The sequence below is a fragment of the Dipodomys merriami genome, unplaced genomic scaffold (assembly GCF_024711535.1).
Source record: "Dipodomys merriami isolate MVZ:Mamm:240054 unplaced genomic scaffold, mDipMer1.0.p SCAF_6, whole genome shotgun sequence".
In the NCBI taxonomy this organism is placed as follows: Eukaryota; Metazoa; Chordata; class Mammalia; order Rodentia; family Heteromyidae; genus Dipodomys; species Dipodomys merriami.
Window position 1 is genome coordinate 33,427,006 of NW_027206179.1, and position 18,342 is coordinate 33,445,347.

Genomic DNA, 18,342 nt, shown 5'->3' on the forward strand with positions numbered 1-18,342 from the left:
AAGAAATCATTTTATTTTAAGGAAAGTGGATGGGACTGGAGATAACTCATCATGTTAGACAATATCACTTAGAATCAGAAAGTCTCTCTCTCTGTCTCTGTCTGTCTCTGTCTCTGTCTCTCTCTCTCTCTCTCTCTCTCTATATATATATAGTCTACTTTTCTCATGCAGACTCTAAACAAAAAAAGTCTTGAAAGTACAAGGGTTGAGAAGAGGTTGAGGAAAACGTAAGGAACATATCATTTTGTGTAAGTAATAATGCCTAAAAAGAATTGTGTGATGCTCATGTTTAGATGATATTTAAACATTTTGATAATATGGTAGAATATAATGCTTGTGGGTATATAGTACTTCTTAGCAAAAAATGTAATTACCATAGACCATCTACTTTTGCTTTGTATAAATTGGTTAAAGTAGCATATTTTACAGCAATTTTTTAAGTTTCTAAGTGTATTGTTCATTGAATTTTTTTTTTTTTTATTTTTTTCCGGTCGTGGGGCCTGAACTGTGGGCCTGGACGCTGTCCCTCAGCTCTTCAGCTCAAGGTTAGCGCTCTACCACTTGAGCCACAGCGCCACTTCTGGCTTTTTTCCTTTTTGCTTATGTGGTGCTGAGGAATCGAACCCAGGGCCTCATGCATGCAAGGCAAGCGCTCTACCACTGAGCCACCTTCCCAGCCCTTGTTCATTGAATTTTTATTTTTTATTTTTGTGCCAGTCGTAGTGCGTAAATTCAGTGCCTGGGCGCTGTCCCTAAGCTGCTTTTGCTTTAGGCTAGTACTTTACCACTTGAGGCACAGCTTCACTTCTGGCTTTTTTGGTAGATCAATGAAGATAGTAGTCCTCAGAGACTTTTTGACTGGGCTGGCTTGGAACTATGATCCTCAGATCTCAGCTTCCTGAGTAGTCAGGATTATAGGCATGAGTTACTAGCACCCAGTGAAGTTTTTTTTTTTGGGGGGGGGGTCCGGTCATGGGGCCTGAACTCTGGGCCTGGGCGCTGCCCCTCAGCTCTTCAGCTCAAGGCTAGCGTTCTACCACTTGAACCACAGCGCCACTTCCTGCTTTTTTCTTTTTGCTTATGTGGTGCTGAGGAATCGAACCCAGGGCCTCGAGCATGCAAGGCAAGCGCTCTATCACTGAGCCACCTTCCCAGCCCTGAAGTTTTTTTTAAAGATAAAGTAGAATGCTAGTCTTGAGTGGAGAAACTGAGCAAGAAGCCCTGAATTCAAGCCCCAGTACTGGCATGCATGTGCCAGTATATATTCCCTCTCCCCCAATAGAAATCCTTAGTACAAAATATAGAATCATAACTGATGCAAATTACATTTTTCATGAGTATAAAATGAAAATTTTGTTGGAACAGATGTGGGTGGATATCCGTGTTCTAAAGTTACTGAGTTAATATATTTAAATTTGTTATAATTCCCTCTACTGCCTCCAGCTTCTTTTCAAAATTACTGGATATGGAAGCTTAAGTTAAATTCCATTAATCATCTTCCACCAAAATTTTAAAGCCATCATGAAATTTGAGCAACAGACTTTGAAAATATTGTACTGGAATATAACTTGCTTTGCTTTCTAATTGTTTCATTTTTAAAAATCCTAAACTATAAACTAAAGCACACTAATAGTAAGGTAGTCTTTATTTCTAAGGGTAATTTGATTCTAGTTATTTGACCTATTAAGAAATTTTAGAATATTTGGGGAGATTTTAGTTTTCTCCATTTGTTTTGCTTCATGAGCTTTCAGCATCTGTGGTTCCTTCTTACATATACCTGGAAGAATTTAACCTTCTTAAGTAGTTACCCTGTCTTGTTAAGGATGTCATGAAGTTGGACCTATGGGTACATACATGAGAGGTGGTCTAGGACAGTTGTCTTGGTTAACAGCTGATGATAGAGAGAGGTGGAGATTTGGAGTTGTTTTTTTCCCCACCCAAGGCAATATTAGGGTTTAAACTCAGGATCTCTTGCTTGCTGGCAGATAACTTAGTACAATGAACCACACCTCCAGCCTACTTTAATAATTTCTGTAGATAAGATCTAACTTTATTTCCCGGGGCCCACCTTCCTACAACATCCCTCTGAAGCTGATACAACAGATTTGAGCCACTTAACTATTGATTGAGATGGGTGGTCTCACTAACATTTTTATGCCCAGGCTGGCCAGAAAACTTGGTCTCCCATTGAGTAGCAGGGATTTCAGGTATGAGACATGATGTCATATTCTGAGGGCTTTAAAAAAGAGTAATCTAAAAGATTGGAATGGAGATTTGTAACTCTAGGTGTTTGTAGAAATAAATAAATTGGACATTTTTGCCTGGGCTGACCTGGAGTGGCAATTGTCCCAACATCACCTTCAAGTATAGCTGGGATGACAGGTGTGAACCAACTTGTCTAACTTTGTTGCATGTCATTCCTTGTGTGGATTTAATGTAATTTATTTTTCTAGTCTTATTTAAATGACATTTGTACATTTTGATTTTGCAATATAATAGTATGCCATTTGAACATATATGTGATTTTAGAATAAAAGTAGAATTGTTGAGTCAGATTACATTCTCCTTAGGGCCCACCAGTTTCTTGTACCAGTTCAACGTGTGTAAATTGCTTGCTTCCTCATTGTTAGCCACCAGAATGTATTTGCCGATATTTGGGGATTTTGTTAATCTGTTAACTGAAAAATAGTATTTCATTATAGGTTATGTTTTCATTCCTCTTAGAGAGCAAAGTTCCATTTTTACATATATAACAATCACTTTTTTCCCTTTTTCAATTGTCACTGTCTTTTTTTTTCTGCTATAGTATTGGTCTTGATAGAAACCCTGCTGAGAAAATTTACCTTTTTGTGATGAGTTAACTATTGAGTTTTATCAAATATATTTTTATTGTTGTTTTTGATTGTTATACACTAATATCACTCCTGTGATTGGATGTGTCATAATTTAGAAGGTCTTCATTAATTCTGTGGCATAAATTAATTTTGGGGGGAGAGAGGGAAGTCATGGAGTTTGAACCCAGGGCCTGAGTTGTTTTGCTCAAAGCTAGAGCCAATCCCTACCACTTGAGCCACAGCTCTGCTTCCACTATTTTTGATAGTTAATTGGACATACGAGTCTAATGGACTGTTCTGCTCTGGCTGGCTTTGAACTGTTATCCTCAGATCTCAGCCTTTTCAGTAGCTAGGATTACAGTCACAAGCCACCAGTGCCCAGCTATGTATTTTCTAATATTGAATGTTTTTGTAGTTTTATAGTTTGGTATTATCACACTTAAAAATAAAATTCTAAGTTTTAAGGATAACAGCAAGGTTGTCTAAATACCTTTTTGTATAGATTATGTTTTTGTTGACTTGAATGCCATTTTATAAAATCTTAATCACTAGTACATTGGGTCTGTTTTTTGGGGGGGGTGGAGGTTCGGTCGTGGGGCCTGAACTCTGGGCCTGGGCACTGTCCGTCAGCTCTTCATCTCAAGGCTAGCGCTCTACCACTTGAGCCACAGCACCACTTCTGGCTTTTTTCTTTTTGCTTATGTGGTGCTGAGGAATCAAACCCAGGGTCTCAGGCATGCAAGGCAAGCGCTCTACCATTGAGCTACCTTCTCAGCCCCATGGGTCTGTTTTGTATATACTATTTAATAATATATTGTATGTTTTCAAGAAATGATGTTTGGGTGTAGCATATAAGGTATATTAAGAAGGACTTTTTTTTTCTTTATTAGGACATATTTCTTTAGTGCCTTCCTTGACCCAAGTTCTTCATATTGATATATAACTGTATGTTACACTTTCCAAGTCAGTTTGTAACTGGGATTTATGGAACATGAAAGTATTTGTGGCTAAAATTCTTTCAACATTGTTTTTTCTTAGCTGTGATGCAGATCCATCAGCCCTAGCAAAATATGTTTTGGCTTTAGTAAAGAAAGACAAAAGTGAAAAAGAACTGAAGGCATTATGTATTGATCAGCTGGATGTATTTCTTCAGAAAGGTAAGATGTTTTGTTTTTAAATACTGTTTTCTTTTAATAAGTTATTTAAAATAAGATCCACGAATATTAAAGAAACAGCCTCAAATTATAGCAGAGATAAACAATATTATAACATATCCATAGATTATTTGAAATGGATATTTATTTTAAGGGTTTTTTTAACATAAGTTAAAAGAATAAGAAAATGACTAAAATGGCTATTAAAAGATAATATTCCTTAGAAAATTACTTTGAGTCTTGTTTAGTATATTGCTTTTCAATGCAGATTATAATAATTTTGTTTATATACTGTGTAGGCTACATTATGAAGACTAGTCATGACTTGAAGCCACTGACCTAGAAGCCTGATGATTAGACATGAGGAATTATGTAAATATTTTAGTAAATATTTTAATTAGGTGTTTTTTTTGCTTGGTTTTTAGAGACACAGATATTTGTAGAAAAACTTTTTGATGCTGTGAATACAAAGAGCTATCTGCCTCCCCCAGAGCAGCCATCATCAGGAAGCCTGAAGGTAGAATTTTTTCAGCACCAAGAAAAAGACATAAAAAAAGAAGAGGTATGAGTCTGTGTTATACTTAATAGGTTCTTTAAACACTTAAAATATTAAGCTGAGGGTTCTGTTTTTGTTTGTTTTGTTTTCTTTTTTCTTTTTTTTGCCTGTCTAAGGCTTGAACTTAGGTGAGTACTGTCCCTGACCTTTTTTGCTCAAGGTTAGCATTCTAACACTTGAGCCACAGCTCCACTTCCAATTTTTTGGTAGTTTATTGGAGGTAAGAGTCTCATGGACTTTTCTGCCTAGAATGGCTTTGAACTGTTATCTTCAGATCTCAGCCTCTTGAGTAGCTGAGTAGCTAACTGGGATTAATAACATCATCCCAATTTCAGGGCTTCCGGCCCTCCTCCCGAATATTTTTGTATTTAGAATCCTCAGTATTAGGTTTAAAGTTTCTCTAGTAGTACCCATGGGATTCAGTGTGTGGTCATATTCATGGATATAACTTACTAAAGCAAAGCAAAACAAACGAGTCAGCAAAGGGAAAGGCATGAGAGATAAGAAAATCTGCTGGAAAACAAGACAAAAAAAGTACTTGGAGGTACTCAAGACATACTTACTTCCTTTAGCAATGAGTTGTGACAACACATGTGAACCTAGGAAGCTTGTTTTGAGACTCATTACCCAATGTTTATATTTGGATTAGGCATCTACCCTGTTGGGTACATATTTAGCATAAACTATTGTTTTTATAATTCAAACACGGTGAGCAATTCTAATGATGAAATGGAAAGAATCTTCCAGAAATCAAAGTTTTCAGAAGCCAGCTAAGGAGTAACAAATTTTAAGAAGGCTTTTCTAAGGATAATCTTCGGTCTGCTTTCAGCTCCTGTCTGTTAGATATACAGTATTAGCTATTTGTGTTTTGCAAAATAATTGCAATATCAGTAAATTTTTTGGCAGTTTTCTTTGATGCATTCAATAATTGGCTGCTTTTAAGTAGTCAAACACTAGGCTCAGCAATAGAAATAGTTTCATTCTTCAAGAGAGTTTGACATTTTTTTGTTCCGTGTTATCTTCTTCACATATCCTTATTTAGTAGTCACATAGCCATCTCAATTTGATTCTTAAAAAGAAAATAGTTGTTGGTAATTGTTTTAACATTATTTTAACATTTTTTTTTTTGTATTCAGCCTAGCTTTAAACATCTTAATTGCAATTTTGGCTTTGTATGTCACTATCCTGAGATATTGAAGACATTGCTACTCCCAGCCTCAGTTTATTCCACTGTGCAGTAGAAACACTAGAGTTGTAGTGTGGAATAAGTAAAATAATACATAAAATACTTGGCAAAGTAGGGGGTAGGAAGTCGTAAGTGGTAAATTGCTTGGCTAGTGTGAGGCCCTTATTTAAAATGATATGTATGTGTAGACACACACATGCATGTATAAACACACACATACACCATTTAATTTCTCACTAGAGACCAGAAATGTAACTTAATGACAATGTTTCATACCCAGTAGTACAGTATAGTATAGGAGATACATTAGTAAGACATACAGTAGATAGCATTTGGCAGTTGCTTATGATGCCACATGGAGATATGCAGTAATTAGTTAGGTTTTTCTCATTGACTTTGGGTTGGTTCCAATTTTGTTTTTATAAATTACCTGAGGTATTTCTTCCCCTTCCCTGTTTCTAGTTTCTTCTTCTCTTTTTTGGGCAGTAGAATCTTTCTATTTTGCCTAGACTGATCTGAAACTCTTGTGCTGGTTGATCCTCCAGCTTCAGCCTCCTGGGTATGCAGGCATGTTTATCTAGCTTTACATTTATATTTTAATTCTCAGAAAATCTCTAGTAACACAGACCCTTGATTTAAGAAACAGTCTTTTTTCAATACAGCTTAATGATACAACTTCAGTGTTGTATCTGTTGCAGAAGTAATATATCATCACAATTTTCTTGATTGTCCTTGGAGGACTAATTTTTTGCAGTTATTAAAATGCCAGATGGCAGTGTAGGTTTAAAATGCTATGGGTATGAAAACTTACCAGTTGGACACACATACTTCAGGATATGGATATTTACCCACATAAAATTACTTGGCAGAGAAAGATAAAGGAGATAATGTGTCAAGGGAGTTGGGTATGCCTGTATTTTTAGAAGGCTGAGAAAGGAGGAATGTGAGTTCTAAGCTAGCCTGGACTACATAGACCGTCTTAAAAAAAGGACCTCAGTAGGGTTGTATTGTCTATGCAATCGTGGCTCATACCTGTAATCTTAGTTACTCAAAAAGTTAGGCATCAGGAGGATCATCATGATTTAAGACCACCCCTAGCAAAAAATTAAATTTCTTATTGTAACCAGTGAAAAGCTGCTGTCATGGTAGGCACCTACGTAGGAGACATACATAGACCGTCTAGATCAGCCTTGGCAAAAATGCAAGGCCCTGTTTAAAAATTGACTAAAGCAATTCTGGAGGCATGGCTCAAATGATGGGGAGTGCCCGCCTGGCAAGCTCAATGTCCTGAGATCAAATTCTACTGTCCCTACTTCCTGCAAGAAGTACAATCTTAAGCCCTAAGGTTTTTAAAGAAGATATTGTCAGTATTTCTTGAATCTTAACTTCCAATTTTCTTTTTGTAATCATACCTTAATATTATATAGAATCAGTTTTCTGGTTAGTACAGTCTAGACAGAAGAGTAGCACTGATCAAGGGAATGTTTCCTATGATTACTTCCTAGTAGTTTTATAAGGCCTTCTTGTCATGATGCTAAGAAATGAGTTACACGGAAAACTATTTCACCATATAAATTGTTTTTCTCAAATATTCTTTTTAAATTTTTTTATTTTACATCTTAGTTAGTTCTAATGTGTTCTCTATATTCTTTGATGTTTTTGGTATGAGATCAAACAAATTCAAGGAATCAAAATGTGCACATACTTTTTTTTTTTAAGAAGGAATAACATTACCTTTCCATTAATTCTAGTAAAATGAAGATACTTAAAGTACTTTTTTGCAACTGTTCTCTAAGGCAAGGATTTATAAGTTTTCTTTACTATTCACTTTAACTTTCAACACACTATTATGGTTAAGTGATTTGTTTTTATTTAGATAAATGAATTTTGTACATTTGTAGGTAGCATTTTGCTCCTATATTACATAAGTAAAGTCATTGAAATAAATGGCAAGAAATAACTGGGTAACTTATAACTTGTAACGTGTGTGTGTGTGTGTGTGTGTGTGTGTGTGTGTGTGTGTGTGTGTATATGTATGTGTGTGTATCAGGTTACAAAGGAGGATGAACGAGAGAAGAAGTTTTCTAGAAGGCTAAATCACAGTCCTCCCCAATCAAGCTCCCGATACAGAGAAAATAGGTAAGTGATGTCCTGAACCAATTTCAATTTTTGACTTATCTGTCAGATAGAGACAAGTAATGTCTAGTGTTTTATTGGTCCAGGGAAGGTATAACTAGGTCTTTTTGTACCAAGACCTTAAAATCAGATTTTTATGTTGTAAGTTCTTTGTTGTTATTTTTATTCCAGCATTGGAGTATTTTTCTTCAGAGTGATTATTTTTTTTCTATTAAGCTTTTAAAAATGGGTAAAGTACTATGTATATAATATATGCTTATAAGATTATATGTATAAGATTGTATATGTACTATATATGTAATATAAGACTTATGGAATCCTTTATGTACAGAGAATTGTATAGATGTTGATGTACATAAGAGTAAGAATTAAGACAATAAGAAATATAACACATGCTTATGAGATTTAGTATATGACCATGTAGTATATTATATATGTAATGTAAGACATACAGAAGCCTTTATGTATGAAATGGAATTGTATAGATGTTGATGTACATAAGAATAAGAGTTAAGACAATAAGGGAAATTTTATTTTTTGTAAAAAGGTTTTGTAGTAAGTGTATTTACTCAGTCATTTTATTTGAGTTTCCCATATTTATATTTTCAAGGTAGGATTTAAAAAAAAAAGTATACTATAAGAATCAAATACAACTTTTACATTTGGAGGGTTTTTTTTTCAATTTTTTACTTAAACATTGTTTATACAAAAGTGTTTATATATTTCTTTAGAAGTCGTGATGAGAGGAAAAAAGATGATCGTTCTCGAAAAAGAGATTATGATCGAAATCCTCCTCGAAGAGATTCCTACAGAGACCGATACAATAGAAGACGAGGACGAAGTCGCAGTTACAGCAGGAGTCGGAGTCGAAGTTGGAGTAAAGAGAGGCTTCGTGACAGGGATAGAGATAGAAGCAGAACTAGAAGCAGAAGCAGAACACGAAGTAGGGGTAAATAATACATGTATATTTATTTTGGTTAACATGCTTTACTTTGAAAATGTTATAGATTTAAGGGATTTTTAGAATCATTTAACATTTTTCCATTATTGCCTTTATCTTTTTTATTACCTTGTATTCTTGTGGTCTTACAAATGCTTGGGCCTTGAATTCAAGTGCTAGACAGACAAGTTGTTTTTTTCTTTAAATGTCATTTTATGAGGAGTTACATTTACATGAGTAAGGTATATTTCTCCATTAAAAAACATTTATTGAACTGGATGCTACTGTCTCACACTTGTAATTCTAGTTACTCAGGGTAGGGCCTAAGTAAGGACAAGTGCCTAGCCCTTGAGTTTAAGCCCCAGGACTGACACACAAAAAAGATTATTCCAGTCAAGCTGAAAGCATAGTTAACTATTACACTTACCAGGATGATTGACCACTAGGAAAAGTCTAGATTAAGTGTTAGTGAGCATATAGATAAGATTAACTCTTCGGAAAACCCTGAGGCAGTATCTTAAAATGTTAAGCCTACTGGTCACTAATTCCACACATGAATGTTTAGATAAAAGAAAGCACATCTTCACACCAAGACTTATACACAAATGTTTAAGGCAACTTTATAGGAACCCAAACTGGAAACCAGACAAATGTCCATCTATGGAAAATAGACACATGATTAACCACATTATGACATTGATGAAAAGGAAGAAAACATTGATACCTGTAGCAAAGGAAATAAAGCAGCTGGGTGCTGGTGGTTCACACCAATAATCCTAGCTACTCAGGGTGCTGAGATCTAAGGATCAGAGTTCAAACCCATCCTAGGCAGGAAAGTCTGTGAGATTCTTTTCTCCAATTAACCACCAGAAGTCTAGAAATGGAGCTATGGCTCAAAGTGGTAGAGTACCAACCTTGAGTACAAAACTCAGAGCCCAGGCCCTGAGTTCAAGCCCCACAACCAACCAAAAAAAGGGGAACAAACTGTTGATATCTGTAACCATTGAAAACTGAATCTCAAGATAGATAAAAGAAGCCAGATGGATGTAGAGTTATGCCTCAAAACTACAGTAGTTTAAAAAAATTCATTTATTTGTATATTTGCAAGAGCATTGCTATACAATATGCATAATTTTCCTTCCATTATATGCCATTGAATGGAAGATATAGTTGTAGTAAAATGATAAATATTTTGAGTAAAACACTTTTACTAAAACTTAGTTTTTTTTTTATTGTGAAAATATTGTACAGAGGAGTCACAATTACATGGGCAAGATAATGAGTACATTTCTTATCAAGCATTGTAGAAAACTTAGATTTTCTTAATACACTTTATGGTTTTTGTGTAAGCCATATATTGTGCTTTTCTTCTGGTATTTCCTCCAGTGTAATAATGTTATATTAGGCATCTTTGTACATTGCTTCACTTAACTAATCTTAACATCTTTTCTCTTTCCTTAGGAACCATATGAATCCTAGTCTATTGGCTTGTTTCTTTTCAATATAAATTTTTTTCTTTCTGGCTTCATTTGTATCTTATAAATAATGTTGGTTATAAAAGCAATCATTCTAGTACCTTTTTTAGATGGACTACAATCACATGCTTTTGTTTTTTAGGTTACAAATATGCATTACTAAGTTTATGAGACGAAAACGTAAAAGTTTCTTCTTTCCCATAAACAAAACTGTTAAGGAAAACTTTTGTATTTATTTATTATTTATTTTTATTTTTGTCAGTTGTGGAACTTGTGGGGTTGGCCTGGGTGCTGTCCTTGAGCTGTTAAGTTCAAGGCTAGCACTCTACTACTTGAGCCACAGCACCACTTCCAGTTTTCTGGTGGTTAATTGGAGATAAGAGTCTCACGGACTTTCCTGCCCAGGCTGGCTTTGAACCGCGATCCTCAGATCTCTGTTTCTTGAGTAGCTAGGATTACAGGTATAAGCCACTGGTGCTCGACTTATTTGTATTTTATAGTTTATGCTATATTGAAACAAAATAGCATGCCTTAGAACATTGAGTGGTATTTTTTTTCTATAAAGAGGTTTGAGAAAAATTATCTTTTCTCTGTGTAGCAACAATACTTGTATTTCTTATATTTGGGATATATTTATGAGTGTAGTATTATAAGTTTTTTTTTTTGTTGTTGTTGCAGAACGGGATCTAGTAAAACCTAAATATGACCTGGATAGAACAGATCCTCTAGAAAATAATTATACTCCAGTCTCTTCCGTACCTAATATTTCATCTGGCCACTATCCTGTCCCTACTTTGAGCAGCACCATTACTGTCATTGCACCTACTCATCATGGTAATAACACCACTGAAAGTTGGTCAGAATTTCATGAAGACCAGGTGGACCATAACTCTTATGTAAGACCACCAATGCCAAAGAAACGGTGTAGAGACTATGATGGTAAGTCTTTAACTGTTTCATGATATGATGAATTAATATTTCTGCTTGCTTAAATTCTCTTAGTTTAGGTGGTACGTTACTCAGAAAGACATAATGCTGGTAGTAGAAATAGTGAGACAGTTAAGTTTCTTCATTCATGAATTTTCTAATACAACTTCCATTGGCTACCCCTATTTATTGAATATATACAAATATTAATAATAAATTGTGAGCATTTTTGCCAAGTAAGTTATTTTTTTAGGGAAGTTACTCTTACAACATTTAATAACAAAACTCACTTTTTGAGAAGTCAGTGGTTGTTGCACTATAAATAGGACTTGTAAATGTAAATATTACCTAGGTCTCACTTTTCTAAGTGAAGAGAAGACTTTTAAAGATGTGTTATAAAAGGCATATATGTAGCACTAAACCATAGTTTCAGTGTTCTTTAGTTTTAAGTACATTTAAATAAAGGATATGTTTTTAAGGACAAATATGCCAGAAGTTTTACATGAGGTTTATATCACCCTACTGGTTGTTCATACATACTTTAATTTGATGACTTTAAAAAATGAGTGTGGTGGATATATTATCACTTAATTTGTCTTTATATGTTACTGGGAATGATCAGGTGCCTCTTGTGAAATGTTTTTATTACTTATTCATAAAATATTCTTAAAATAACTTACACAGAGTTGGATAATTTATATTTCTGTTAATTTCACATTTTTTTCTAATTCTTTTCTCACAGAAAAGGGTTTTTGTATGAGAGGAGACATGTGCCCTTTTGATCATGGAAGTGACCCAGTTGTCGTAGAAGATGTGAATCTTCCTGGTATGCTGCCTTTTCCAGCCCAGCCACCTGTTGTTGAAGGACCACCTCCTCCTGGACTCCCTCCGCCTCCACCAATTCTTACACCCCCACCAGTGAACCTTCGACCTCCAGTGCCACCTCCAGGTCCATTACCACCTAGTCTCCCACCTGTCACAGGTGAGTATATAGGTTTGACTATTTATTATTATCTGTCTGTTCATAGGCTTTATACAATACAGTTAATAGTTTGGTGATTGCTCTGTTGAAAGTTCCTAAAGCCCATAGATGCCTAATAGAAACTAAGAGCAACATATTTCCATTTGAAATATATCTATATATGTTGTAGTCTATGCCAAACTACTGTGAATTAGTGTATGTCACAAATATTCCCAGTTGCCTTGTAGTCCTTAGAATTTAAAGCAAATGTGTTTTTGAAAAACATTAAAAGAATATTTGACATGAAAATGCTAACTTAGTTTTAAGAAGTTGTTTTTGTAGGCGATAATTATAGTTTGATAAACTAGAGCATCATGTTTGGATGTATAATAATCTATTTTGTTTGTTTACTTTCAGATGATATTTCTTATTCTTTGGTTTTGACAGGACCACCACCTCCACTTCCTCCTTTGCAGCCATCTGGCATGGATGCTCCCCCAAACTCTGCAACCAGTTCTGTTCCTACTGTAGTAACAACTGGCATTCATCATCAGCCTCCTCCTGCTCCACCCTCTCTCTTTACTGCAGGTGCAGTTTGGTCTTATGTATATTCATAGTGTAATGTGGTTGTTTATATTTATTATCTTTAAGTAGTTGTAAAAAGGAGTTTCACCTTAATAAGTCAGTTGAAAGCAAAGTTGTAGATGCAGATGTAAAACATGTCTAGAATGACTTGTTCTTTGAGGAACATTTTTCCAACTAGTATAGAAATGTACTATCAGCTTGGTGAATTGATACTAAATAAACCCTTAATTAAGATTTTTTGGAATAATTGGGTTTAAATGTTTTCTTTTTTTTTTTTTGTTGGTTGTGGGGCTTGAACTCTGGGCTTGGGTGCTGTCCCTCAACTCTTGAGCTCAAGGCTAGCGTTCTACTCTTAAGCCACAGCACCACTTTCCGCTTTTTCTGTTTATGTGGTGCTGAGGAATTGAACCCAGGGCCTCATGTATGTGAAACAAGCACTCTACCACTTAGCCACCTTTCCAGCCCCCTTTCCTGGTTCTTAATACTTTTTCAGAGAACTATTTAATGCACATAAAATGTTATTTACATATTATATGTTAGTTATATGTAAAATGGTTTGGTTTTTTATTAATATTAAAAATTGCGAAGTTGAGTTTTATAATTGTTTTTTAATTACAGTTTTTGTATTACCAGATACATATGACACAGATGGCTACAATCCTGAGGCCCCAAGCATAACAAACACTTCCAGACCTATGTATAGACACAGAGTGCATGCACAAAGGCCTAACTTGATAGGACTAACGTCAGGGGATATGGATTTGCCACCCAGAGGTACTGTGATTAATCTTGAGGTTTTTTTTGTCATGCCAAGGGGGAATATGTAAGAACAGTTGGTCTTGTGTTTATTGGCTTTAAGTAAGATATAATGGTTTTGTCTGTTCTCTGTAACCTTTGACCTCTCAGTAGAGAAGAAATAATATGTGGTCCCATATTTGAAGCAGAGAGTCACTTTCATTTTTTAAGGAGAAATGTCTCCAAAATATGTAGTTCTCAGGTAGTTTTACTGTTTCTTGTATTTTTCTTCATTTGTTAAAGAGTTCATTTAAATTTTTGAAAGTAATTCTTTAATATCTAAAGTCCTACTTTGGACAATGTAGCTGTATAAACTTGAATTTTACATGAAATATTAGTTTATATTTATTTTGATACATAGTTTTTCATTGACATTAAAAATGACATTAGTTGGCTTGTATTTTTAAGCATAGAAATACGTTAGGAAGTGACTCACCATTGTTTAAACCTGACTTAAGAGTTGTGACTGATAACATACACAAGGCAGGGCAGCAAAACTGCAATGCTAGAGGTTAAACTGTAAAAAGGTTTAAAGGATGGGCAGAATTGACAGTAATTGAAAGATGTATCATTTGTTACATTGAACAATTGAGAGAGGGAAGTAAGGGTTTGTCAGGTATAATAGAAAATATTACATACTCTTACAGAAATGTTTTTTTCTTAATCACTTCAGTTAACTTTTTGCATATGTGTTGAACTGGAGTTGAAGTCAGAGCTTCACTCTCTTGGCTTTTTCATTCAAGGACAGAGCTCTGCTACTTGAGTTATATACCTTCATTTATAGCTTTTTGCTGGCTAACTGAAGATAAGAATCCTGAGGACTTTTCTGCTCAGGCTGGCTTTGAACTATGCCCTTAGCTCTCAGCCTCCTGATTAGCTAGGTTTATGGGTATAAGCCACCAGCTCCTGGTGGGCGTGTATGTGTCTACCCTGTCCCTCTCCCTGCCCTTTGGCTAGTGCTCTACTATTTGAGCCAAGGCTCCACTTCCAGCATTTTGGTGAATAATTGGAGATAAGAGATAAGAATCTCATGGACTTTTCCTACCTGGGCTGGCTTTCAACCATTATTCTCAAATTTTATCTTGGCTTGAGCCATTGGCACCCAACTTCAATTAACTTGCATTCTAATTTTTTTAATTACTGTTTTACCTAGTCAGAAAAAAAATTAATGGTGCTTACATTTGGAAGAATCCAACTTACTCTATTCTATAAATTTATTATTACTTAAACTTTGTGGTATTATTTGATCATTGGCCACTCTAAACATCTAACTTTAGTATTTATAGAACATTAAATGATGGAGTTTTGATTCAAATTTATATTCTTTGAGACCACGGGATACTTAATGGGTATGCCTGCTCCTCACATATACTTTTTAAATTATACTTGAGGCAATCCAATAATTACACAATAGTAGGAGAAAGGGTTTTTGGGGGTTTTGTTTTGTTTTGTTTTGGATGGTTTCTGTGAAAAGGATAATTATACTGCAGTTATTGAGACATCGCTACTTTAGATTATAGCTGCTTATACTGTATATCTATTCTCTGTCTCCTACCTAGCTAGTTTACAGATTTTATAAACCCTTATTTGGTCACTATTAAATAATTTTTTAAAACTTCCTAAAACATTCCTGTTGACTTCCTCTTAATTATTTTTTACTTTGTTGCATATGAGTACATATGCCACACCTTTTTCCAGTATGAGTTAAAAAAATTACTGATAAACACAAAATGTTAATGTGTGCTTTCTTCCATTTTCTTTTGTTAATACAGAAAAGCCTCCTAATAAAAGCAGCATGAGGATAGTAGTGGATTCAGAATCAAGGAAAAGAACTATTGGTTCTGGAGAACCTGGAGTTCCTACAAAGAAGACTTGGTTTGATAAGTAAGCTGGCAGGGAAAATGAGGAATTTTAAACTGATTTTGATTGTATTTCTTTTCTTTCAAAAAAATTACTCTTCTATAGACAGTCTCCAACTAAAATTTACACTGTATTTTAGAAATTTGTAAGTGTTTAGTACTATAAAGACACTTCTTTATAAAAGTGGTAAGGTAGGTAAGGTCATAATATTTACTCTTTGTCCTTCCCCATTCTCTAGGAGATGACACTCGAAGATTTGTTAGTGTGTTTGTTTTTTTTTTTTGTTGTTGTTGTTTTTTATAGGTTGTGGGGCTTGAACACAGGGCCTGTGTGTTGTCTCTGAGCCTTTCTGTGCTCAAGGCTAGCACTCTACCACTTGAGCAACACCACCACTTCCACTTTTGAGTGGTTAGAGATAAGAGTTTCACAGGGTTTTTTCTGCCCAAGCTGTCTTTGAATCGCTATCCTCAGGTCTCAGCCCTTACGTATAGCTAGGATTACAAGCATGAGGCACTGGTGCCCGACTAGACATTCATTTTATTTCTCAAACCTTTTCCTTTGTACTTGGGATGGAAGTCAGGATTTATAAATACATTGATCAACTCTTTGTTTTTTGGTTTTTTTTTTTTATAGACCGAATTTTAATAGGACAAATAGCCCAGGCTTCCAGAAGAAGGTTCAATTTGGAAATGAAAATACCAAACTTGAGCTTAGAAAAGTTCCTCCAGAATTAAATAATATCAGCAAACTTAATGAACATTTTAGTCGTTTTGGTACATTGGTAAACTTACAGGTAAGTGTCAGAAAATTACTGTATTTGTCAACACTTAATTTTTAGAGAAGAAAATTCGTTCATAATTTAAGGTTGGGAAAATGAAATACCTGAGACAGTCTGACTTAATAAAGAAAACTGATATATTTAGCTCCTGGGTTTTGAAGGCTGAAAGAAAATTTAAGATGAGGGAGTGCCTGGATTTGGCCTTTGATGAAAGCCTGATGATATATGGTGGAATGATGGAAGTTATGTGGGAAGATTAGATTGTCTCACATCAGGAAGTCAGAGCTATCCAGGGATTAACTTTATTCTCCTAACAGTCACTCTTCTGAAAGCTCAGGGTTCCACAAGCTGGGACCGCTTCCTTCCCTCATTGTCCTAATTACCTCCCTCTAGACCTGACTTCCATATTGTAAGATGGCCAACTTCAAGCTATAGACAAACCATGACAGACAAGAAATTGAAACTTATAAATTATTATGGACCTATGATATATATACATATATATGTAAATATATATATATATATAAAACACTTAATCTTGAGTATCTCTTTGAGGCAGTTCAGTTTGCTTTACCACATTTATCTCTAGACATAAGGTTCTTAGAATATCTTCACATATTAAATATCTTGTAATAATTTAAACTGTTTTAAGAGTTTGATTTATTTAAATGGATTATTTTAAAATTATCTGAAATCATTTTTTATCCTTGTAATTACTGTTTATTGAATACTTAGTATAAACTTCTGTTCCACATGAATCATTACTCTTTACATGAAGAAGTGGCTACTGTTAATCCATTTATAGAAGATGATGCTGAGGCACGGAATAAATGACTTAACTCATGCTCATATGAAAATCATCCAAAGTTTGAACCATGAAATTTGATGCAGACTGTGCTTATTTTTCACTGTTTTGAATTTCTACAACTACATGTGGTTTATATACTATGTTTTAAGAAACATTGTTTGTTTGTTTGTTTTTTTTGGGTCTGGTCATGGGGCCTGAACTCTGGGCCTGGGCGCTGTCCCTCAGCTCTTCAGCTCAAGGCTAGTGCTCTACCATTTGAGCCACAGCGCCACTTCCAGCTTTTTTCTTTTTGCTTAGTGGTGCTGAGCAATCGAACCCAGGGCCTCAGGCATGCAAGGCAAGCGCTCTACCACTGAGCCACCTTCCCAGCCCTTAAGAAACATTGTTATTTAAAGAATAGAAAACGTGGTATTGTTAAATTGAACAGGAATTGTTCATAGTATTAACAATCCTCAGTTACTATTTCTCTAAGAAGAAAAATAAGATTGGGACACTCTAGGTATAAGGAAGAGGAAAGATCTTACTTGGAAGGTTCAGTTTTTCACATCTTGAGTAATTTTATTGCATAGAGCCACAAATTCCACTAGAAATTTACTGTTTCTATTTTAAATCTTAGGTTGCCTATAATGGTGATCCAGAAGGTGCCCTTATCCAATTTGCAACATATGAAGAAGCAAAGAAAGCAATTTCAAGTACGGAAGCTGTATTAAACAATCGCTTTATTAAGGTTTATTGGCACAGAGAAGGAAGTACCCAACAGCTACAAACTACTTCCCCAAAGGTAAGAATAAAATTATTCCTTTCTTACAGAGCTCTTAGTACATTGTTTAAGAGCAGAGATATTTGAATCAGGGGAACTGTGTTCAGATCCTGGCTTTTAGTACTGCTAACTTTATAGGCTTTATTTTACTATTTAACTTCTCAATCCCATTCTCATCTAATTGTGAGTTTAATCTTATTTTATGAAATTATATGAAGGTGCATTTTAGGCATATAGAACAGTCCTGGCAGATAAGACGCATTCAGTAAGTTGTAGCTAATGTGTATTTCATAATTGAGATTGTGAATTTATTTCAGAAATTCTTCTTTATTCCTCTCCTTTTTAGTTTCCTTTTTCTGCTTTCCTGTACCAGCTGGTGTACTATATAATGTTAGATTATTTAGAGAGACAGAACAGTTTTTCATTTACTAAAACAATTTTTCATTTCCTGTAAAGGAAATAACTATATGCATGTGTTAAGAAAATTGAAAGGAAGTATAGGGTTTGATTATAAGCTGTATTTTAACTTCCTAATGCTTGACCAAGTATTTATTACAATATAGAAAAGTTTATCATACTTCTGAGTT

The 18,342-nt window shown here is 34.8% G+C and overlaps 1 protein-coding gene across 9 annotated transcripts in view; it reads left to right on the forward strand.

The window, feature by feature from the left end:
• Window positions 1–18,342, forward strand: part of Rbm26 (RNA binding motif protein 26) — a 73,280-nt gene that overhangs the window by 15,387 nt on the left and 39,551 nt on the right. For 4 of the 9 annotated variants that reach the window (XM_070002769.1, XM_070002765.1, XM_070002761.1 and 1 more), the window contains exons 2-12: window positions 3,873–3,991; window positions 4,414–4,550; window positions 7,781–7,869; window positions 8,598–8,815; window positions 10,960–11,220; window positions 11,951–12,190; window positions 12,587–12,757; window positions 13,373–13,528; window positions 15,322–15,433; window positions 16,043–16,202; window positions 17,612–17,776. In XM_070002769.1, coding sequence (XP_069858870.1) covers window positions 11,190–11,220; window positions 11,951–12,190; window positions 12,587–12,757; window positions 13,373–13,528; window positions 15,322–15,433; window positions 16,043–16,202; window positions 17,612–17,776 — 1,035 coding nt within the window. In that variant the 5' untranslated portion in view covers window positions 3,873–3,991; window positions 4,414–4,550; window positions 7,781–7,869; window positions 8,598–8,815; window positions 10,960–11,189. The remainder of the gene's footprint in view (window positions 1–3,872; window positions 3,992–4,413; window positions 4,551–7,780; window positions 7,870–8,597; window positions 8,816–10,959; window positions 11,221–11,950; window positions 12,191–12,586; window positions 12,758–13,372; window positions 13,529–15,321; window positions 15,434–16,042; window positions 16,203–17,611; window positions 17,777–18,342) is intronic. The other 5 variants (XM_070002762.1, XM_070002767.1, XM_070002764.1 and 2 more) reach the window with 3 other exon arrangements.